Source organism: Melitaea cinxia, chromosome 18 (genome assembly GCF_905220565.1).
Source record: "Melitaea cinxia chromosome 18, ilMelCinx1.1, whole genome shotgun sequence".
In the NCBI taxonomy this organism is placed as follows: Eukaryota; Metazoa; Arthropoda; class Insecta; order Lepidoptera; family Nymphalidae; genus Melitaea; species Melitaea cinxia.
Genome location: NC_059411.1, coordinates 6,267,869 through 6,293,633, shown reverse-complemented (window position 1 = coordinate 6,293,633; position 25,765 = coordinate 6,267,869). Strand labels below are relative to the sequence as shown.

General features: G+C 36.2%; 1 protein-coding gene across 1 annotated transcript in view; it reads left to right on the top strand.

Moving 5' to 3' along the window:
- The first annotated feature begins 6,312 nt into the window (after positions 1-6,312).
- Positions 6,313-25,765, top strand: part of LOC123662476 — a 31,475-nt gene continuing 12,022 nt past the window's right edge. Inside the window, exons 1-2 of the mRNA XM_045597318.1 lie at positions 6,313-6,385; positions 17,593-17,700. Coding sequence (XP_045453274.1) covers positions 6,313-6,385; positions 17,593-17,700 — 181 coding nt within the window. The remainder of the gene's footprint in view (positions 6,386-17,592; positions 17,701-25,765) is intronic.

The following is a 25,765-nucleotide window of genomic DNA, read 5'->3' as shown; positions in this document are numbered from 1 at the left end:
AGTTTACAATAAAGTCTAAATAAATAAATAAATAAATAAATATGTCCTGACGGATCAAAAATTTCCAAAATAATACCCTAAAAAAATTTATCCCCTAAATAAATAAATCCCCAAAGTTGGCATAGCTGGATTGAATATTATAATTTCTAACGGGGGTGTTAGACGTACGAACTTAAAGAATGTTTTTAAGATTGTGAACTTACTTGGCTCGACGTTGGTGACACACGTGAAACTTACTCATTCTGTATTACGATGTCGTCGACAGAAAGAAGAGACAGAGTTATTTAGAAATTGTATCGTCATCATCATCATCATCATCATCACATCAAATTGTATTGTATTACATTTTAAAAATTGAGTAATTTCTCAATCAAAAGTAACAAAAATTACAAATACCTACACTACTAGCGTTGCGCGTCCACGGACTAGCGAAACATAATTGTGTTTGCTCGCAAACAAAAAAAGCCGACTTCAATTACATCGAAAAGTAACACATCGTAGGTAGACGAAAAATCAGTCTTGTAAAATCCGCAATTATTAGATATAACTCAAAGATTACTTGTTAGATCGCAATCAAATTGACCACACGACACACACCACCATTCGATTAAAATAAAAATCATGAAAATCGGTCCACCCAGTCGAAACTTCTGAGATAACATACATAAAAAAGTACAATCGAATTGTTCTGAATCCTCCTCCTCCTTCTCCTTTTTTGGAAGTCGGTTAAAAATGTCGGTTTGAGGCTCGCAGTGCTACAACACGTACGAGCGGAGGCGGGTTACGAGCAAAATTTGTTTTAATCTTGTCGGATCGGAAAGTACGTGTACTCGTACTTAGGGTGACACAACAGCGAAGAAGGTCATCGAGCCACAAGTTCGCGAAATTACTCGCACGTCTATCACCCCCTTAATTTTTATCAGCAATAAAATAATGTTTTCTGTTACATCTACAGTACATCAAGAAAATAATTTCAATGATTTCAAAAGTCGTAACACATTTACACACTTGAGCCAAATATTCGATTTTTCGCAATCCGCCGGCAATCTTACGTAGATCATGGCTCCAGCCGGACCTAGGAGGCGCACTGCGTTTGTCAACGTGGTCTCTACTCCAGAAGACGTCTGCTCCAGTGAATATCGATCCCGCGACACTCGTGACCGCCTACTGTCACTTTGCTGATCCTGTTTGCTATGTTAGTTAATTTTTTTCTCGCACAGATAGTCTTATTTCTGCTAGCTTGTATATCTTGTTTTTTTGGAAGAGTCCTAATTGGTAAACAAACCGCTGTCAATCGTAATTCACGTTTTTTCCGCATTTATCACTCACTTTCACAACATATTAGCTTACGGACATTTGTAAAACTCCATTTACTATTTATTTCACTAAAAACAAATATCAATTTATCATTTTAAACACATAAAAACTACAAAATACGAATTCCGAGAGTACAGATAACTAATATTTTCGAATATGACATTTCAATATCTTTTTTTATAAGGCAAATAGGGATGTGGTCATAATATTTTTAGAAGTGAATGAGTATAAGTGAATGAACAGCATGAGCGATAAAATAGGCCATGTTCTTTAACTATATTTTAAAATTTCACGAATTATAACTTGTTAAATAATATTACAGTAAAGCGATTTGTTATTTATTTGTATTTTGTTATTAATTGTTTTTTCTTCTTCTTTTTTTATGTTGAGCGCACAAAAAAAATGCTTACAAAATATTGCAAATGTCAATCATTTATGGTAAAGTGTTCATTGTAAAGGTTTTATTTTATATTATGAATATTTCTGAATATCAATTTCATCCTGAACATTTTTAATGCTATCCCATATAATATTAAAGTATACCACATAGCAACGGCATAAACGTTTACTGTAGTTCACAGGAAAAAATTTTGAGACTTTACGATGAGACTTAGGATTACCCAATGAGAGCTTCGTGGAGTACAATGTTATTAGTCCTTTTTTTAGATGTTAGAGAGAGTGTGCCGCCGGCGCAAGGTTTTTTATTCATAGTAAATACAAATAATGTGACAATAATATTAATAGGGTCGACTTTTTTTAGACACAGGCGGCCCCCTTATTTTGTTGTAAATTTTATTTTTGGCATCTTTTTTACCGACCATATCACATAAACGAAATATATAGGGGACTGTCCACTTTGTATGGGGGTTTCGGCCCCGAGTGGACAGTCACTGAGAATAATAATTATATATTAAGTTAGTAGTACTAACAAGTATGAATTAGAAAAATGATATAGTTTTGTATCCAGGTGTTTCATTTTTTGTTTTTTTGTGGATAGTTACAAGAAGGTTTCTGAAATAAAAAATCATTGTTTTGTTATTTTTGTTTTACTAATCGGATTCGTACGTTAACAGAATGTTATCTAAAAACTAGGCAGGTAGATTTATAAAATCTTGAAACCTTTTTCAGCCCAAAAACCAAATAATTTCATGACATGGGCACAACAACCTACTGTCCGTCGACCAACCATGCAGTTGCAATAATATTTTTTATGGCTTCTCTGCCTGACCTCTATTGTTTACATATAAAATAAATACAAAATATATTTTCCTACTTATGAATATGCCTACTGTGTATTTTACGTCGCAGTAAGCAGTCGCTCGGTTGACGGAAAACCTTACAGTAGGTTGCTATATCTCCATGAAAGCAACATCGAAGTCAAATGAATGTATGAAGCAAAAGTCTGTAGTTTAGGGTTGCCATAATAAATAATATTTTCAATAAACAAATAAATCGATTAAATCGATAATCGAATTTAATATAATTAATTGCTTGCTTTTTATTTAGTCAATAAAAATGTTTCTAAAATAGTTTATTTTTCACCAAAGTTAAATGTTTTTTTACTAAATACACTTTTATAGACTTTTTTTAGACTTTTTTCTTATTAATTCGATTTAACAATACTTTTAATCGATTTTAACAAATAATTGATTTAAAAATATTTTAAAATCGATTGTTCGTTAATAATAATTGTTTGTTTAAGACTGGCAACGTGTTGTAATCAAATCACCAACCGAAAATAAACTAGAAGTATATAATTAATGAATTAAAATACTTATTAAATAAACTTTTCATCAGTTTATATTGATAAAACTGCAATTCACGAATAAACATGATTTAATTTATGAAAATTTGGGATGACGCATTGCTGGATGTGAAGAATCTCGAACTGCTACCTAAGGAAACAACCAATCTGATCATAGCTCAAGGGCTGATTGCAGATAGAAAAAAAAAAATAATAAAATAAAAAAAAAAATAAAAAAAAAAAATAATGAAAATTATTGGTATATTTGTTTTTTTGTATGAATTCTGTTCACCTTGGGCCAAAATGGACAGTCCCCTTTGTTGCCTTTTATGCTCGATGCTCGATTAATATTTTTTTTCGTAATTCTGTACCTCTACTAATTCTTAGCAAAAATATTCAATATATTATTAGGTTTTGAAATAATTTTAGCAATATGCTAGCGTTCAATATTTGAACATAAAATGAATTTTATATTCGTCTATGTCTTACTAATATTGTTCATTCATTTGCTCTTTGTGTCACTTTACTATATATTCCGTTTTTTTTGGAATAGTCCTATTTGGTAAACAAACCCCTGTCATTCGTAATTCATTGATTTTTATGATTAGATTTGCTGCAACTCGCTCGAAATTTCGTGACCTTACCAAGAGATGGCTCCTTGAGCAGTAAAACTCAGAATCAAATTGGCAAAAAGTGAAGCTATCAATACTTTGATATAGGCGGCTATAGCATTTCATCAGACAGTTGATACGAAACGCTCACTGAGCTGGATTTGTAGTAACTATGACTTTATTATAAGCGTATAGTGTGTCTCACATGGCTCGCTATTTTGCCTACTTATACCTTCGGCAACATACTTCATTTGGCTAAGATTTAGATTAGGTAAAACCGAATTAGAAAAACCGAATTATGGGGTTTTTGGGTGTGGAGGGTGGAGGGTGTAGGGGAATCTATACAAGGTAACACTGTCACACCTCAAAACCCCATGGTTATGGAGATATCCATGGTTAAAGTTTTGAGTCTGTCCTACCCCTAGAGTGTTTTTTTTGTGCCGCGGAGGCGCGGAGGGAGGGCAGCCCTCGCCCGCTGTGCGAAAGCGCGCGAACGAATGCGTAGAGGAGCGGCTGAGGCTGGTCGCTGAAGGCGACCAGCCTCCGCTGCGGAACGGAGCATGAGTGAGCGTGCTTTCGCACGCAAGGGCGGAAGGGCTGCACTTCCCGCAGCGCCGGAGCCAAGCGTTCCTCTAACTTTCGAAATTCTTCTTCTAACCTCAAAACTTTAACCATGGATATCTCCATAACCATGGGGTTCCGAGGTGTGACAGTGGTACCAGGGGAAGCGTTTCCCACCCTCTCCCCCCCCATCCCCCCACGGTCCCGAAATTCGGTTTTACCTAATCTAAAGCTTTACCCTTCATTTATTAATCCTGGTTTTTTTAAATTATTAAATACTATTTTCATATACTTTGTTAATGCTATCTATATATGTTACTATATCTAGTTTTTAAATGTAAATCTAACGTCCTGTGCTGGCAGCATTTGTAAAGATGCGGACTGAAAAGCAGCTATAAGCTGAGTCTACGACCTTTTCACCAGCATTTTTTTTTATAAAATCTCTGTAAATTAGACTAAGAAATCTTTTGTTTTTTTATGCTTGGTGAATAAACGTCTTTATTATTATTATTATTATTATTATTATTATTATATGACACTTCAAAATCTTTTTTTCTAAGGCAGATAGGGACGTAGTCACTATATTTTTAGAGATGAATGAGTATAAATTAATCAACAAAATGAGTGATAAAATAGGTCGTGTTCTTTACCTATATTTTAAATTTTTACGAAATATTTGTTAATAAGTTATAAAACAATGTTACCGTAAAGCGATTTGTTATAAAGTTGTTATAATTACGTTTTTTTTTTGTTGAGCGAAAAAAAAAATTGTTACAAAATATTACAACTGTTAATCTTTTATATTAAATTGTTTATTGTCAAGGTTATATATTATAAATATTTCTGAATATCAATTACAATAATTAATTTTCGTAATTTTATACCTTTACTAATTATTAACAAAATTATTTAATATATTATTAGTTTTTGAAATAATTTCAGCAATATGGTATCATTAAATATTTCGATGTAAAATTAATTTTACTTTGTCTATGGCTTATTGATATTGTTCATTCGTTTGCTCTTTGTGTCACTTCACTAAGCTACACTATACTCTAATTGTCTGTGGTCATAAGTACGCCATATTTGTTTACCAATTAGGACAATTCCAAAAAAACAGACCTTAATCTGTCTCAAAGAGAGAAAAAAATTATAGCGCATTCCATAGCACGTTGGTCGATTTTAAGCTTGCGGACTAGTCCTTATGCCAGGGTCCATGTATCGACCCCGTTTGTCCAGGCATGACGCATTGCTCGAAGACTTTTATTTTCAAGCTACTGGATCTTTGAAGTCACAGTGTGTCATTTTTTCTTCACTTAACGAAAGAAAGGCGCGCAAACGGACAAGCGACTAGACCGATAATTTTTTAACGTCGCGAAATGTATTTTCGCATACTGCCGTTAGTGGCGGTTAGGTATGCCTGACTCGCCGATCGGGAATAGGAGCACTCACCAAAACCCATCAACGCTGGCGGCACCATAGTGGGTCACCATGGGCCACCGTCATATCATACCGTTAGAGGAAGCCACGCAAGAACTGTAGATTTTAGAAATTTTGCCTGTGCATCTGTGCACGCTAATCTGAGAAAAGACATCAATTCTAATGCGGCTTTTGCTGATGTTTTTAGCGCGCCTCATTTAAAATTTAGTGTTAGTTTTATTTGAATTCGATAATAATTTAAAGATTCGATATAAATTTAAAGAATAGCGTCGTTACTTTATTTTCAATCTAGATTGTAACAAAGTTGAAGTTTTGAGTGAATATTGATTTTACACTTCTTAAATTTTTATCATAATTTTAAAAAAAGATATCAATTTGTTCCCCAAAAATGAATGCGAGTATATTATTTCAATACAGTCTTATCGTCTTAGTTTTTAAAATTACTCATATTCATTATGATTAGAAATTATCAAATTATCCTTTTCCCATTATGCATCAGAATTCCAACGGATGTGGAAATTGTTATCTCATCTGATAGGTAATCGCCATTTACCATGTACCATGATATACTCGTATTTTAATGAAGACCACGATGCCATCTAGTGTAATGTGTATATGCAATCATTTAGTAGCATACGAATGTTGTTTTTGTGTCTAGTGTTACAATTTATTGTCGTGACCGTCCGTGCCTCAGTTCATTTTGAGGATTGCGGTAAGTCCCGCCTAATACGTCTATTGCCCATACTATATTCTTTAACGTAATTAATATAGAGACTTTAAATATTTGTACATTATTTAAAAAAAAAATCTGAAAAATAGAAAAGCGTTATAAAAAATATTTGATAAAAGTATTTACATAATCAAAGTGTTAGAGAAAAATCGATGTTTGTGATAATTTTTGGATTCTATATTAGTAGGTACAAATATAATTTATGAGCCGGATATTTTTAAATTTGATTAGCGAATTCAAAAACTAATATTTTTATTACGAAATGAAATGACTATTTTGATTGAACTTACAATAACCTAAGCTTTATTTACGATGAATTCACAACTAAAGAAATAAAAATAAAATGATGATAGCAAAACATTATTTGGCGCTCTTCTTACTTCTTCGTTCTACTTAAAAAAAAAAAATATTGTAGCATTTATAAACATAACACTAAATACAATTCCTGAAATTACTTGTTTGTATAACCAATAATATAATAACCAATAATATATATAATATCCAATAATATATTAAATAGCTTAGCAATTGAAAAAAAAAACTTCACTATATATATCTTAATATATATAAATTACACGTCACGTTGTTTGTCAGCGATGGACTCCTAAGCTACATAACCGATTTTAATCAAATTCGCACACCGTGTGCAGTTTGATACGACTTGAAAGATAGGCTATATTTTATTTTGATATAAGTAATTATTAAACAACATATTGTAATGGGTATGTATTTGTTTATATGTTTATTATTTATTTGTATATTATTAATAATATATTGTTAGATGTCGGATTTACTTTGTTTTGCCTTTTTGATGACCCTACTGTTTTCTTTTAAAATCTCCTCTACCCCAAGGTTGTCTGGAAGAAATCGCTTACCTAGCGATAAGACCGCCTTTGTCCATATTATTTTGTAAGTTTTATTTTTAAAGATATCTTTGTACTTTTTCTTCTATGCACAATAAAGTATATTTCTTATTATTATTATTATTATTATATTTAAGAAATACGAAAAATAAGGCGGTACGAAGTTCGCCTCATTTTTTTTCCTAGAATTTATTCGTAGTGTAACTGATTAATTATAGCGAAAAACGAAGTATTAGAATGTAGTAGAATCATTATACATGGTGTTTTCGATTGTATAGTACCAAGTAGCCAGGATTATCAACGAACAAGTTGCTTATCGATACGGCCTCGTTAAAAATGAGTTGCATACCTATAATTAGGGTCTTATAAAAAGGCAGTATGAGTTGTAACGGACCCCATTGAGAGGAGTTTTCTTAGGCTGAAGACCTCGCTACTGGCAGCCTGGGTCTCTACATGACATCAGAAAAATAGTATTTTTATTATATTTTAAGACTAGCTACTCCCCGTGGCAGAGGCGGCCTTACCCACTACGAGGCTCCGGGCGGCAAGTCTTTGCGGGGCCTGGTGAGACCGAGGTCTTTCGTGAAAACTATTTGATGCGAAAGTAGGTCTGGTAGTTTGATTTATGATGGGAGCTTGCGTTCACATTGTCAAAAATGACACAAAAATAGTTTATTTTGAAAATTTTATCTGTATTCAATTCATAAGTTTCATCTTCCCCTTCATAATCAAAATGCCTTGCTTATGTCATCTTCTGACTTCATTGAACTGTTTGTCTATATCATTTTTCTCGGCTATTTCTCTCGCTGTTACAAGGGATGACTTAAAACATTTTCTCGATAGTTATCGAGCCAATTTGTGAATGCGTCTAGGTGTTGTATAGCTACATATAGGTGCATGTTTTCGCTTTGCCACATATTACTTATAAAATTTATCTTTGTAAGAATATCATACCATATGAACCATGTGAGACTGCAAATTGGTAGGTAGTTATTTCTTTTTTTATAAAATGGCATTCACTGATCAACTGACAATCTGTTGTATTTTCTGCTAAATCCTTTAGAGCAAAACATATATCGTTTAGGTGGTATTTAAAGGCCTTCACCGATGCTACCCTGCACTTCTACCTAGTTTCAGAAATTGGTTTTAGCGATAACGGTTTTACTTGAGCATTTAAAATAGCCCACTTATGAATGAATCTATTTGGTCGCTTAGACCGAATATAAAATCATCATATCAAAAATTTCGATCTAGCGGATACATCGTTCCATAGCTTAATTGGCTAGAGCACCGACAGAGTCAGTCGGAGATACAGGTTCGATCCCTGCTGGAACGGTCGATTTTTGATATGATATTAAAAAAATGTTTAGCCCCCTTCTGACTTGAACTGGCAAACAGAGTGTACAACCTTTGTAGCAAACCAAAAAAGATTTTGCTTATAGGCACAAGACAATACTGCATCTCCTAGGATGAGATTCCAGCTATGATTCCTACAAGGTAAAAAGTAAGCCAGCAGATTTATTTCAAGAATATGTTTTTGAACACCACTTTTTTCTCCACGCATATTGGCACTATTATCATATCCTTGGCCTTTGTGGTTTTGCAGTGATATACCTAACTGTTCTAATTCTGTGATTATATAATTAGTCAAACTCTCGGCTGTGGCTTTTTCGACGGCTAAGAAACTAATAGAACGTTCTTCAATTTCAGCTGTATTTGTATTAAAAAATCTGATAATAATTGAAAATTGCTCAACACGAGAAACGTCGCGAGTGCAATCAAAAATAATCGAGTAATATTTATAATTTTGTCAACAATTTGAGTCTTCACATGATTATAATTAATAATTTTGACTACTTTTTCCGATATAGTGGTCATAAATCGTCTTATCAAATCGGGCTATTAAATTAACAAAATCTGTGAAGTTGCCGCTATTCTTGCTCGAAGCTGAGTCAGATTTTAACTTCTCTCTAATTATATTTTCTCAGTTCTTCTTCTTCTTTTAAGCATGCTGAGTCAAAATAGAAAGAAACTCTAAAAATCTAGAAGCGGATACAGGCCGGTCTAGAGACCTCAGGGCAAGAAAGTAGTCCAGGCCCCTTGGCCCCAAATTATTTTTATTTGAGATTTTGATATTATACTGATTGCCTGATGGAGTGAACAAATATAGATCGATGATTTCTGTTAAAATTTAATGTACTTACTCATGTTTGTACAAATTACTATAGGTAGGTTTGTATACAAACAAAGGCAATAAATAATGCTATATATATTGTTTTCGTATCGTAAATCTGTCGAGTTTATTAGATATAATATATCTAATGTCATTAAGATAACACTCTGTATATAAATCGCGTATTTTGAAGTGTCATATTCCAATATTTTATATCGGCTGCACTCTTTTGATAACTTGAGAACTACTTTTATTAATAGATACAGACAGATAAGCGACAGTGATTTGTGTGTTCAAAGAACCGTTTAGGTACTTGATACAATTTCTAAAATTTTACATTATATTCGAGTACGTATCAAACGAATTTAGTTAATATTTTTGATGAACGTAAGTGTATGTGATAGGCTACTTAATAATCTATTACAAATAAATAAAATTAGAGTGACTGTTTGTAATATTAAAACAACCGCTTTTTACTGAATGCATACGGATGTATACACAAAACACGGTACATACACCAAAATAATATTTTTTATAATTTTTGTCTGTCTATCTGTCTGTCTGGCTAATGCTACGGCTAATCTCTGAAACGGCTGGACCGATTTTGACAGGACTTTCACTGGCAGATATCTGATATAATAAGGAGTAACTTAGGCTGCTTATATTTTAGATTTTTTTATTTTATTTTATAACTCTGCGAATCGAACAATGACGGTTCGTTAAATTCTACCTGGATACAGTCGCGGGCACAGCTAGTTTTAAAATAAATTAATAATTGTTGAAATCAGCATTTATGTCATACAATATATTGAAAAAGGGTTATTTGTTAAGTAATGATAATGTATGTGAGTACTCTGTTCTCTGCCATAGATGTAGTAAAAAAAACTTTTTTTACTTGACCTATGTTCTCTGGTTTCATGTTCAAGATTTTAAGGCCAAACTCGAAGTTCGCATCGCTCACTTGAACGCGATTTCTTTTGATTCCGTCTGACTCGTCATCGATAACAGTATGACGTCACGTGCCAGCACAAAGTCATATTGCTTTAGAAACTAGATAGCGTTTGATATTTATTTAAGTTTAATCCTTAAGCCACGATATAAGGCGTGCGGTATAAAATAAAATTTGGGTAGTAAAATCGTGTAAAACAATGCTGAGCAGTGACGCTAGCAGGTAACGCTTAGAGTTACGCTGAAAGAGACACCTTACAGCGCTTTAAGCTGTTCATGTAAGATAAAGGCATAAAAGTATACCAACATTTACTTTACCGAAACCAATAAGAAAAGCGAACGTAAAATTTTGTTTTGACTATAGCGTTTTATAATTTTAATTAATTATAATTTGATTCATAGTTATTTATTTTGTAATATCACGGTGTTCGGATATTCTTAAGGAGTAGACTCCAGTCACGTGTCGGAGCTGACACACACACCCGCTTCTTTTAATGTAGACGACCTGCATGGTTTCATTTACGCTTGTTTTGATTTCCATCAGTTATTGTTATGAAACTTGAGATTCAATCCTCTTGGTTATTAATAATATCATATATAAAAGATACCTATATTTTGATGATATATATTACACGTAAGTATCATCATCATCATCATTACAACCTATACAGTCCACTGCTGGACATAGGTCTCCACAAGCTTACGCCAAAAATAGCGTGAACTTATGTGTTTTGCCCATAGTCACCACGCTGGGCAGGCGGGTTGGTGACCGCAGTACTTGTTACAGGCTTTGTCGCACCGAGGACGCTGCTGCCCGTCTTCGGCCTGTGTATTTCAAAGCCAGTAGTTGGATGTTTATCCCGCCACCGGTCGGCTTTTTAAGTTCCAAGGAGGTAGCGGAACTGTGTTATCCCTTAGTCGCCTCTTACGACACCCACGGGAAGTGGGTGTCGTAAGAGGCGACTAAGGGACACACACAGTACAAGTAAGTATAACATTATCATATTCATAAAATATAGTATAAATTCTGTAATTTTTACAATTATTATACATTCAACTTTAACCAATAATGTCTACGAGAGAAAAGTCTTGTAAATAGACAGGTGTTGCCTATTTTACGTAGGCCTTAAGAGTGTTTTTTTTTTAATTTGAAGTTTGTACCCATTAGACAAATTACATTGCAATAATACTTTCATATTTAAGTTGTCATAATGCTATACAATAATCCATTTTATAATTATGAAGATGTTTAGACACGTTGTTAAAATACAAATAGTTAATTATTTTATTTTCGTAAAATTGCGTATTACAATCTAGTGAATACATACAGATTAACAAAGTATTAAAGTAGGTACGAATGCATTCCATAACACGTAGGTACATATCGATATTAAAAGATAACATAAAGATGTAGATACAGGTATAGCAAAGTTAAATAAAAAATTTCAATTTGTTTTTAAAGAAACAAATTTGAGGTTTATTTTATGTTACCAAATAGCATTAGGTACTCACTATAAGTTGTTAGGTACTCATTATAAGTCGTAACTGTTATCAGGACTGATGTAAAAATAACATTACAATTCGAATATAATTGTGTTTGCTCGCAAATGAAAAAAACCGACTTCAATTACATCAAAAAGTAATACAAAATAGGTAAACGAAAAAAATTAACAAAACGCACTAGTCGCCACTACGACTTTCGAAGTTTCCCCTCGATTTCTTTGGGATGCCATCATCAGATTCTAGTTTAGTTACCATTGTACCACCCTTGGGATATCTCCTTTCCAACAAAAAAATAATCATCAAAATTGGTTCATAAACGACGAAGTTATCCGCGAACACACGTAAAAAAATATATAGGTCGAATTGAGTAACCTCTTCTTTTTTTGAAATCGGTTAAAAACAAAGATTTTTGTTATATTTTTATTCATAACTATGTAATGTGTCCGCAGTTTCACCCGTGCTAATTTGAGTAAAAACGTATTAAAAAATTATAAACATACTAGCTGTGCCCGCGGCTTCGCACGCGTTAAAATTAGTGTGTCACAAAGTTTTCCCGGCAAACTTCCAGTGGAACTCTCATCAAAATCGGCTTAGCCGTTCCGTAAACCTTCCTCTTGCCAATGGTGGAGCCCTCTCTCCAATGGTGAAACCGCATGAAAATCCGTTCAGTAGATTTTGAGCGAATCCATCACATGCACTTTTGGAGACTTTGTTTTATAATACACTAACTGTTGCCCGCGATTACGTCCGCGTGGTTATGCAGATATGCATTACTATTAAGATGTTTAACGCAAATTATTTTTTTATTTCAGTCACTTGAAATGCTTATCAAACTGAGTAACTTTTTAAAAGGCACAATTTAGTATAATTTAATAGTTATTTTTATAAAATCTCTGTATACACAACATTTTTAGTTTTATTTTCAGGCTGCATATGTTTCGTACAAACTATCAACCCAAATAAACCCCCTTAGAGGTGGAATATCGTAAAATCCGTTCTTAACGGACGTCTGCTAACTATAATCTACCTCCCTGCCAAATTTTATCTTTGTCCAACCTGGATAGATAGACCATCCAGCGGTTTTTGAGTTCTCGTGATGAGTGAGTTTGTGACCTTACTCTTTTATATATATATATATATTACGATTCACTGGATCTGATTACGATTATTTGGACACCACCTCACCATCTATAGAGCATATATTTTAAATTTCAAGTCTCTTACTTCAAAAACATAGGACTTTCATACAAACTTCCAACCCCCGTTTTATCCCCTTAGGGGTTGAGTTTCGTAAAATCAGCTTTTAGCGGATATTTACGCCCTATTAGGAACTTACCTGCCAAATTTCAAGTTTGTAGCTGTTATAGTTTCGGAGATTTCGTGATGAGGGAGTCAACCTACCATCCCCCGTTTTAACCCCAAAAAGGAGTTGATTTCTAAAGATTATTAAAGATGTATTTGAACACCTTCTCACCATTTAAAGAGCAAATATTTTAAATTTTAAGTCTCTTACTTCAAAAACATAGGACTTTCATACAAACTTCCAACCCCCGTTTTATCCCCTTAGGGGTTGAGTTTCGTAAAAATAGTTCTTAGCGGATGTCTACGCCCTATAAGAAACCTACCTGCCAAATTTCAAGTTTGTAGCTGTTATAGTTTCGGAGATTTCGTGATCAGTGAGCCAACCTACTATCCCCCGTTTTAACCCCAAAAAGGGGTTGATTTCTAAAGATACATTATTTGGACACCTTTTCACCATCTATAGAGCTTACATTTGAAATTTCAAGTCTCTTCAAAAACATAGGACTTTCATACAAACTTCCAACCCCCGTTTTACCCCCTTAGGGGTCGTTTCTCATAAAATCCGTTCTTAGCGGATGCCTACGTCTTATAAGGAGCCTACCTGCCAAATTTCAAGTTTTTAGGTGTTATAGTTTTGGAGATTTCGTGATGAGTGACCTTTCGCGTTTATATATATTATAGATAGATAGATTATAGATTATAGATAACCGTCCGGTAAATGGACTATCCAACACAAAATAATTTTTCAATTTGAACCAGTATTTCCTGAGATTAGTGTGTACAAACAAACAATTGGTTTGTTGGTTCCTGAGAATTATAAATATTATTTATAAACTGAATTTTATGAAAGAGAGTTTATATCCAATTCTTTATGTAATAATTGTGTTTGCCAGCAAACGAAAAAAAAACGACTTCAATTACATCGATAAGTATATACAACGTAGGTAGACGAAAAAATAGTCAAGTAAATACGCATTATCAAAGATTACTTCAAAAAGTTGTAATCCGATCTCGATGGAATTTGAATGTGATCACATGATAAACATCGGCTTTCGATTAAATTAAAAATCATCAAAATCGGTACACTCAGTAAAAAGCTATGCGGTTTTCTTCTCCTATTATGAAGTCGGTTAAAAAGTAATTACATTTATTAAATAAAAACAACAAATATTTCTAAAATTAAATATCGAATCGACAACTGCGTCAGAGTTTTATTGGTGATAATTAATGGGTCCATGTGGTATCGCTCAGAGATAATTCAATTTTATACTTCTAGAATGATATAATATGATAAATTCTTGCAAGTAGGGACTTACTTATAATTAACACAATATGGCATATTATATGTGTGTGTTACGGCAGTAAAGCTGTGTGGTTACGGCAGTAAAGGATATAGCCGCCCCCTCTCTTCTTGTGGGTGTCGTAAGTAGCGACTAAGGGATAACAGAGTTCCACTACCACCTTAGAACTTAAAAAGCCGACCGATTGCGGGATAACCATCCAACTGCTGGCTTTGAAATACACAGGCTGAAAACGAGCAGCGGCGTCTTCGGTGCGACAAAGCCAGAACTGCGGTCACCAACCCGCCTGCCCAGCGTGGTGACTATGAGCAAAACACATGAGTTCACGCCATTTTTGGCGCGAACTTGTGGAGGCCCATGTCCCAGCAGTGGACTGCATTAGGCTGAAGTGATTGATTGATTGATTGACATATATGTACATAAATGAAAATGATGTTTGACACTCATACTTTTGACTACTTATAAGACTTTGGTCATAATCTAAGTATTTGTTGTGTACAATAGAGTAAAATAAAATAAAATATTTTCTGCAATATAGAAAATTTATAAAAAATTTCGAAACTGTTTAGTTTTTAATGAAATACTTTTATAAATAATAAAAGCATTAAATCAATTAATAAATACTTAAGTTATGAATAAAAATTTACAAATGGAAATGTTTTTCGAATTTAAGATTTCAATCTTCAAGTTTTCAGGGTTTAATCCGATTAGAAAGTATCCTATTTAGAACAGTGGCGTAGCTATCATAGGGCCAGGTGGTGCAGTGCACCAGGGCCCCGGAGCTCAGGGGGCCCTCTAACCTCAGCTTTGAAAAAAAAAAATTATAAAATAAAATAAATTAAAAAAAAAAGGCCAATACAAGTTCAAACAACGCGGAAAGAGGGGAGGAGGGCCCGATTCTTTCCCTATGCACCAGGGCCCTTGTCCCCCTAGCTACGCCACTGATTTAGAATAGCGTGATCTAAATACATAAGCCAAAAATTCTTTAAAATTCATCAATAAATTTTATGCTTTACAAGAAACATAAATAATATGTATTATAAGAATTGTATTTGTTCGCAAACAAAACAAAACGAACTTCAATTAAGTACATCGACAAGTAACACGACGTCGCGTCGGTAAAAAAAAAACTCAATTACAGACGCATTATTAGGGATAGCTGAAAAAGTACTTGTTAGATATCGATCAAATTTTAATGGGACCACATGACAAGCACAGGCTTTCGATTAAAAAAATATTCACAATCGGTCCACACAGTAAAAAGTTATGAGATGAAAAACATAAATACATTTGACATAAAAAATAGAGTCGAATTGCGAACCTGATTCTTTTCTAAAAGTCGGTTGAAAAGTGAGTCCTGTCAAGTTAATTTAATTCTTTTGTGTATTTATAACAAAATAATTTTTAACAAAAAAAAACCGACTTCAAACAGGAAACTAAAAAGTGAAAAAAAAATTTACTTAGTACAAAGTAATTCGTATTTTGATTTAGTTAATCGGAAATGATTAAATAAATATTTTATAATTTTGAAGTCGGTGCCAAGTAAAACTATAACTACTCTAGTATCTACTCGTAAGTTGTATTCAGTTTTCTTTCAATTTGCTTCTATTAGTTTGAATACTGTTATTATTCTATTATTGTTTGGACATATTTAATAATTTTTTTGTACTTGTTTGTTGTGTGTGTGTGTATTGTTTGTATTTGTTATTGTAGTCAGGTTGTTGTAGTATTTACTTGGCACCGACTTCAAAATTATAAAATATTTATTTAATCATTTCTGATTAACTAAATCAAAATACGAATTACTTTGTACTAAGTAAATTTATTTTTCACTTTTTAGTTTCCTGTTTGAAGTCGGTTTTTTTTTGTTACAAATTATTTTGTTTTACAATTTTTAGTGATGGGTAGACCTAACAAGGATGTTTTTTCTCTTGTGTCGGGGGTCCGGAAACATACACAATACACAAGCACAAACACCCAGATCATGACAAACATCTTAAATGGCCAATACAAATGTCTGTCCTGCGCGGAGGTTGAACCCACTAACGCCAGCGCAACAGCCAGTTCTGTGACCGCTGCGCTAACGCGTTGACATACTATGAGTAAAGTTCGCTATCAGGTGTACGTAAAACAACCGGGACTGACAGCCTAGCGTGTTCTCCAAGGCTAGGTTGGGAGAACTACAAGGATTAACAACTAGACCGAAAATAAATATTTGTATAAACATAAATATCCACTTCGAGCGGGAATTGAACCCGCGACCGTCGGTGTTTAGGCGCCGCCGAAACGGCACATGAACCATTATATCAAAGCGGTCGTCAAACAGCAAAAGGTAACTGCTGTAAATTGTTGAGAAATTCCCTCGAGTGTTTATGGGCTCCACCATCAAACATGGTACTGCGACACAGATGACCACACAGCAGGTAATTGCTATAAATCGTTGAAATGTTTCCTCGACTATCTTTCGTCTCCACCATCAGACTGTAATGGCACTTGTAACTCATATAGGTGCAAAGTTCTCATCAATAGAAACGAATTAAGTTCAAACAGCAGGTAATTGCTATAAGTCGTTGAAGAGTTTCCTCGACTATCTTTCGTCTCCATCATCAGACTGAAATGGCACTTACAACTCATATATATGCAAAGTTCTCATCAATAGAAACGAAATAAGTTCAAACAGCAGGTAATTGCTATAAATCGTTAAAGAGTTCCCTCGACTATCTTTCTTCTCCATCATCAGATTGACTCTAGACCGTTATTAAATAGTAGTGCTTTATAGTACTTAATGAAAACATGATTAAATTTACTAGTCACCCGTACGATTTATGAAAGTTTCTCTCGATTTCTCTGGGATCCCATCATCAGATCCTGGTTTCCTTATCATGGTACCAAACTAGGGATATCTTCTTTCCAACAAAAAAAGAATTATCAAAATCGGTTCATTAACGAAGAAGTTATCTCCGAACATACATAAATATATATATACGGTCGAATTGAGTAACCTCCTCCTTTTTTTGAAGTCGGTTAAAAACAACCATATAGCTTTCATGCAATTTTTCGCATACATAATCTACGGTCTAATAAGTAAACTTGTTGCAGGGTCGGCTTACGATATTCAGAGTGTCTATATTGAAGGATGTGGCGCTAGACTACCGTGTTACGTGACACTTGGATATGGTACTTTGGTAGAAGTTAAGTTTGTTGCTGGTGAGTATTTTCATACCGAAAAAAATACACATCTGCTTCCGAAATTTAATGTAACGATAGGCTATAAGGAACGATTCACGGCAATTTAAAACTTTAACAACTGTATTATGTTATGTGTTGTTTTATTGAACCATAAATTTAAATTGAATGTTTCGACTATATTCATTTTGATATTTACCAATAATATAACATTATCTAATACAACGATCAAAATTATTTGTTAATCACATTGATTGCAGTGGTATAAGTTTTTTTTTTAATTTATATATACGATAACTAAAAGTGCTTTTGGTTGTATCTAAACTTGATAAAGTTATCGAAAACGTAGATCAATCTCTTTATTGATTCATATTTATAATTTGTATTAATTATTTTATTCAACAAGGAAATTATTATTTAGTTCTAAAATACGCAGTAATAAATAAAGATTCGAAAATATACGAGTAGCGCATATCTACTTGACTATAGGTGCCTATAGTTTACAGTTTGTTTATTACTATAGGTTGGCATTCACACTAGGCACGCAATATAAAAAGTTATTTCAAATATTGTATTAGCGAAAAATAATCCTTTTTAGTCTTCAATATTTATTATATCTGATTAATTTAAGTGTGACAGTTAAAAGAATCTTGTCAAAGTCATTAAAATTAGCCCTAGAAGTAAGTAGTAGGATAAAATTTAGAATAATTATCTAGATCTAAAAGCTCATTTACAAACTTCTATGAAGTATACTAGTCTAGGTTTCTTACACGTAGCGAGATCGTATCATATTATAGATGTATGTAATGTAGGTAAACCCTACACTAGTGATGTAACGAATGTTGGATTTATAATAAATATAATAATAATTGTTCATAACATTCACGAATGCGAATGCAAACATTGTATTTCTCTTATAAATTCCGTTAAAAAGGTTTAGGGGTGTATCGTTTGTGGGTATAAATAAAATGTTCAATTCACTTTATATCAACGTTTATTTAATCACCACAAGATATACACAAACAAAGTACGGAAGGAGAAAGTCACATGCACAAGTACAAATACTGCATACGGCAAAATATAAGCAAGAACGGAAAGCGACAAATATAACACAGCATAAGATACAGTTTATAGCAATTATGGAAGCGAAAACGAAATTATACAATTATCACGTAGTACTCGGTACGGTAAGGTCGTCACGACTAAAAACGGGGCGGTAGTAAGAGAACTTGCGTTCGGCGTCGTATCGATGTATCGACTGGCCTACGTGCCCTACTCAGATCCTACCTACATAAAAGCGGCCGAATATTATTTTATTTATTTTATTTTTATTTTAAAAAAAGGTAATGTTCAGCTTGCAGAGTTATAAAATAAATAAATTTTTAAAATAAAAATAGCTTAAGTTACTCCTTACTACGTCAGCTATCTGCCAGTGAAAGTTTTGTCAAATCAGTCCAGACTTTCTAGAGATTAGCCGGAACAAATAGACAGACAGACAGAACGACGAAAATTGTAAAAAAGGTTATTTTGATATATGTACCGTGTTTACACATCCATATGTATTTAGCAAAAAGCGAGTATTTTAATATTACAAACAGACACTCCAATTTTATTTATTTGTATATATTATTGTATATTCTTACCACTTATATTATTAACTAAAGATTACAAGTTATTTAAACAACTACGATAATAATTAACAATTTTAATACAAAAGAGAAAACATTAACCAGTAATTGAGCACTAAATAATTGCTTAAAGTACGCTGACCAGCTAAGTGATGATCCTCGCACCGCACCATTATACGCACCCGAGCAGGAAGAGAAAAAGGCGCTAAGCTCCAGGACGACCGCTTTTTAACCGACTTCCAAAAAAGGAGGATGTTCTCAATTCTTTCCCCGTGTAGGGACGGGCAGTAGAATACGATTTCCTACGGCCCGGCAAGAAGGCCTGTCGTAAGAGCCGACAAAATTCTTGAGGTGGTAGGCTTCGGCCGTGGCTTGATTACCACCCTCTGGGTAAAGTCGCGCCGCCAAACGGCAATCGCCGTGTTCCGGGGCGGGTCCCAGAGCAGCCATTTGGGGGATGTGTATGGGTAGTTGTGGCACTCTATGTGACCGATTCTGTCTGCTCATCACTGCCGCATCGGGTGCCTGGCTTCGGAGGGTAGCGGGATCCGAGGCACGGTGCCGCCGCTGGCCGACCGTAGGAAGTTGGGGGCCCAAGTAGCAGGATAGCCACCTGTGAAAGGCTGCCCCGCCACCTGACGAAAAATCCCAGAATGTTCTACCTTGCCGGTTAGCGACCGGAAGGGAGGACCAGGTAGCCATTCTGGGGGGGCTCGGGCGTCCCCGCGGTCTCCGCGTCAGGCCCCCTCCGTGCGGCGGTGTTGAGTCTGACACCTGGTAGGTAGGATGCCGCCTCGTCCAGTCGCGTTCCCCAGAACCTATTCGCTCTCCATGAAAGCACACAATAGTAAAAGAAGGTATACACAGCGGCTGCACGTCCTCCCATTGAAAGTGCACCTCTCTAACATTCGAGGTCTGCACTCCAATCTCGAATCTGTCCATCACCACCTAGAAACAGAAAAACTGCAGCTGCTGTTCCTCACTGAGACGCAGATCAGATGTCCGGCTGACACGGCGTACCTCAGCTACCCCGGGTATTCTCTGGAGCACAGGTTCATACCTCGTGCCGGAGTCTGTGTGTACGGCCGTGATGACATTTGCATCAAACGTCTTAAGCACCTTGAGACATCCAGTTACTCCATCCTATGGGTTCTGGTGGACACAGGACAGGAGAAAATCCTGTATGCCTGTGTCTACCGTTCGCACAGTGGAGACGTGGAAACAACTCAGTTATGTGACCATCTCACCCTAACGGCGGATAAGGCTCGAGAGCGTTACCCTTCGGCACAGTTAGTCATCCTGGGGGACTTCAACGCCCACCACCAGGAGTGGCTATTCCCATACCAGGTGACCGACCATGCTGGGAGAGAAGTGCGTAAACTAGCCTTGACGCTAGACCTCACCCAGCTTGTAAATTGTGCTACCAGGGTACCAGACGTAGACTCTCATACCGCCAACTGCTTAGACCTATTTTTAACAACTGATCCGGACAGTTACTCAATAACAGTTTCTGCACCACTGGGTACTTCTGACCACTGTCTGGTAAAATCTGTATCCGTCTGTTCCCCACCCGAAGAAGCCCCATGTGGCCCAAGACGGGTCTAGCGCTACAAGGCAGCGGATTGGGATGAGATGCGTCACTTTTTCTCGTCCTATCCTTGGCGAGAGGTATGCTTTTCTTCTGATGATCCGTCGAGCTGCGCTGAAGCCATTACCGCGGTTATACGCCAGGGTATGGAATATTTTATACCTTACTCTGACGTAGCGACGAATGGAAAAGCTCGCCCATGGTTTGATGCGGAATGCTATCGTGCAGAAGTAAAAAAGCGGTCGGCATACACTGCATGGGCTGAAGCTCGAGCGCACAAGTCTCCTAATTCTCGGAATTTGAAGAAAGCTTTTAACCAAGCCGCCAAGGCATGTAAAAGGGCGTTACGCAGGGCTAGATTCAACTATATCAGCCGCATTGGGGCCAAACTAGCTTCTTACCCTTCTGGGAGCAAAGCGTTTTGGTCCCTGGCAAAAGCCGTTGAATCTAACTTTTGTCGGCCGTCACTTCCACCATTGCTGAGGACTGATGGATCACTGGCCCATTCTGCAAAAGAGAAAGCGGATTTGTTTGCATCTCTTTTTGCTGAGAACTCTCGTCTGGATGTTGCAGGAAAAGCTCCACCAATTTCAACTCGTGCTGACTGCATTATGGCAGAAGTACGCATACGCCAAAAAGAGATCCTTAAAATCCTGCAAACTCTAGACGTGAACTAGGCCAGCGGACCGGACGGTATACCAGCGATACTCCTGCGTACCTGCGCCCCTGAGTTGTCTCCACCTCTCACACGCCTGTACCGCCTGTCACTTAAGACTGGCAAAGTGCCGAAGTCTTGGAAGCTTGCCAACGTGCAGCCTGTGCAAAAAAGGTAGTCGTGCAGACCCTGTCAATTACCGTCCCATCTCGGTCACGTCCATACTCTGTAAGACTATGGAACGTACACTAAACAACAAACTCTTGGCCCACTTGGAAGGTAACGATCTCCTCAGCGACCGGCAGTACGGTTTCCGCCAGCACCGTTCGACTGGGGACCTTCTAGTGTATGCCACACATATATGGAGTGAGGCCATTGACAAACACGGCGAAGCACTTGCCGTGTCTCTCGATATCTCGAAGGCCTTTGACAGGGTTTGGCATGCGAGCCTTATAAGCAAGCTCCCTTCATATGGTATTCCACCTGGCCTTTGCACTTGGATTTCTGACTTCCTGAGCGAACGTTCAATACAAGTTGTCCTTGACGGGTACTCGTCGGACCAAAAGGCTATCAACGCCGGTGTTCCTCAGGGATCAGTCTTGTCCGCTACCCTCTTCCTACTGCACATTAACGATCTGCTCGTCCCCGGTACCTTTGGGTATGCTGACGACAGCACAGTGACGGATAGTTGACAGATACTTCTCGAGTGCAAGGGCTAGTAAGGATGTTATCCAGTCTTGTCGAGAGGATATGGTCAGCCGCTTGAACGTCGCCTTCCAGGCAGTCTCCGAATGGGGCGATGCCAATCTGGTCACGTTCAACGCTACAAAAACACAGGCGTGTGTGTTCTCCTCTAAACGGAGCCCTTTACACCTGACTCCGACTTTCCGGGATGCTTCTGTGGAAATTACCGACTCCCTACAGCTCCTCGGTGTAGAGCTATCGTCCAATCTGAACTTTGGGCAACACATCGAGTCCAAAGAAAAAACTGCAGCAAAAAAACTAGGTATTCTCTCTAAGGTCAGGCGATACTTCACTCCAGAACAGTTGCTTCAACTATATCAAGCACAAGTTCGGTCTTGTATGGAGTATTGCTGCCATCTTTGGGATGGATCCGCCAAATACCAACTGGCAACTTTGGACTCGGTGGAAAAACGAGCTAAGAGACTCATAGGTGACCCTACTCTGACAGACACCAAGTTGCAGAGTCTCGATCATCGGCGTAGGGTGGCTCGTCTGTCGGTGTTCTACAAAATATATTTCGGTGAGTGTGCGAAGGAATTACACGATCTAATTCCCCCAACAACCTTCCGCCATCGGGACACTAGGCGCGGTCGATCGTTCCATCCTTATGCCATTGATATGCCACCTACGCGCACAAAACGCTTTGGCACCACTTTCCTGATGCGCACAGCTAAGGAATGGAACTCGTTGCCCGCGTCCGTGTTTCCCGAACGATACAATCTGGGTGCCTTCAAGGCCAGAGTGAATAGGCTGTTATTAGGCAGGCATGCTCCACCTTCGACCGCATCGTCACTTAACATCAGGTGAGATTGTGGTCAAATGCCTGCCTATCTGACATAAAAAAAAAAAAAAAAAAATTCGACTGTATTTTTTTATGTATGTGACATTAGAACTTTTGACTAGGTGGACCAACTTTGACAAATTTTTCTTTAAAAGTCATTAGAAGTGTGTGTCATTTGGTCCCATTTAAATTTATTTGAGACTAGCGACCCGTCCCGGCTTCGCACGGGTGCAATGCTGATACTAAATATACTACAGAATGTCTTTATTTATACTGTGAAGCTAGCTTATGACATGGTTATTAACGTAATAACAACAACATTGAAATATGCGTCGTTAGATTACACGTTTTTACAGAATGCGTTGAAGAAATAAAGATTCACTGCTCGTTTCCCGTAGGTGATAGCGTGATAATATGTAGCCTATATGTTGACCCGTCTTCTTAATAATATTCGTGCCAAATTTGAAGTAAATCCATGCAGTACTTTTTGAGTTTATTCCGGACATAACCCATAACCCACAAAGATCCCAATTTCCGAATTAGAGTTAAATTTACATTTTTGGTTCCCCTTATCTATAGATCCAAAAACTTTCATATATATCACTGTTGGTTTCTTTCCTGTCCAAACAGTGTATGGTATATTACCGCTTAAAGCAGTTGTAGGACACCGATTTCGTATAAAATTAGCGGTATTTACAGCTTCTGCCCAAAAACTTGGAGGGCTTCCAGCTTGACGCATTATGCATCGCGCCATCTCAACTAATGTCCTATTCTTTCTTTCGGAAACACCGTTCTGTTGGGGTGTGTACGGTACAGTCAATCTCCGTCTAATTCCTTCTTTCTTCAAGAAATCATCAAACTCTGTATTTATATATTCTCTTCCAATATCTGACTGTAAATTCTTTATCTTCTTTCCTGTTAAGGTTTCCACGTACGCTTTATACTCTTTAAATACTTTAAAGACGTCGCTTTTGTTAGCTATAAAATAAACTTCACATCAGCGAGATTTGTCGTCAATAAAAGTGACAAAATATTTTTTATTACCAAACGACTGGTGTCTCATAGGACCACATACATCTGTGTGTACTATCTCTAACATATCATTTGTGCGACCTTCACTAGATTTAGGAAATGGCTTAGATGTTAGTTTTTGACTTAAACATACCTCACATTCTGATAATTTTTCATTAACGTCAAATCTCAAACCATATACTAAATTATTCTTAGCCATAGCCTTGAGATCACGTTCATTAAGGTGTCCCATGCGCTCATGCCAAATGTCAATTGGCTTCTTCGCCACCTCAACATTATTGGAGTACTATTGACCCAATCTCACATGGTACAAATTACCTACACGATCTGCTCTAATATGAACTTTTTTGTTCTCATCAATAACTACAGCGTAATTCTTTGAAAAATGAACTTCAAAACCATGATCAGTCATTTTTGATACTGATAAAAGGCTTGTTCGTAAATCTGGGACGTAGTACATACACCTTTTGGATGTCTATCTGGCGTTTTTCACTACCTGTATCAACCGGGATTCTGACTTTTCCTACTCCGGTTATTTGTGTACTCCCATTATTTTCCAATTTCAATTTATTTTTCAGTTGCGTAAACCCTCGTATCATACGCTTATCATTATACATATGTGCCGTGCATCCACTGTCGATACACCAAATAGGATTACTGTGTTCACCGGTACAAGCCTCTTCGGTCGTGCCAAACATTGTCATATATTCTTGCCGCTCAGAACTGCATTCTGCTTGTTTTGCACTTTGCTTTGCCTTATTTTGCATTTTAGTTTTACATTCCCGTGCAATGTGTCCTCGACGACCACAACGATAACATTCAACTTGCCTCTTATTGTTGGGTAAAATGTTATTGTGTGTAGTTTTCTTTTGATGCATTTCGTGAGTGCGTTTAACGAACATAGCTCCCTGATCAGTTACTGTAACTTTTCTACCTTCATAATCTTCGACAATCTTTACCTTCAGTATCTCTGTAGATGGTAGATCATCACGCGATTCCATTGCAGTGCGAAACATAGCAAATGAATCTGGTAGATAGGTAGGTAGGTATTTACTGTTATGAAATCAATTGTATATAGTTCTCTGGGCCCATAACCTGTTAGGGCGTAAATAAAACCGCAGGTTTTAATTACTATAATATTTGTTTTAATATTTAATACATATAGACGATCTTATCGCGGCTAGTGACATCAAGTGACAACTCTAATATTATTTTAAAAAACGCTTAACAACTACTCTGTCAATATATTACATATACAACCTAGCTCACAGAACTTCGTATATCTTAACAATAACCATGCTATAAGCTAGCTTCACACTATAAATAAAGACATTCTGTAGAATATTTAGTATCAGCATTGGACCCGTGCGAAGCCGGGGTGGGTCGATAGTCAACTTATATAGATAACGTATTCAGTAATATTGAAATTTAAGATAAATCTGTTATAAACTGTTTTAACTTCCGTTCACTGCTGTCAAAAATTCTCTCTTGATGAAAAAATTAATATAAATTCTTGAAGAATGTAGACCAATAACGGTAAGGAAAACAAATTGTTTAGAAAACAATTGTTTATTATAAAGTGAAAATTTCAACCCCGGAGTTTTCCTAAACAATTATATACTTATTTCTTAAAGGAGTAGTAAATAAGTGTTTTGCTA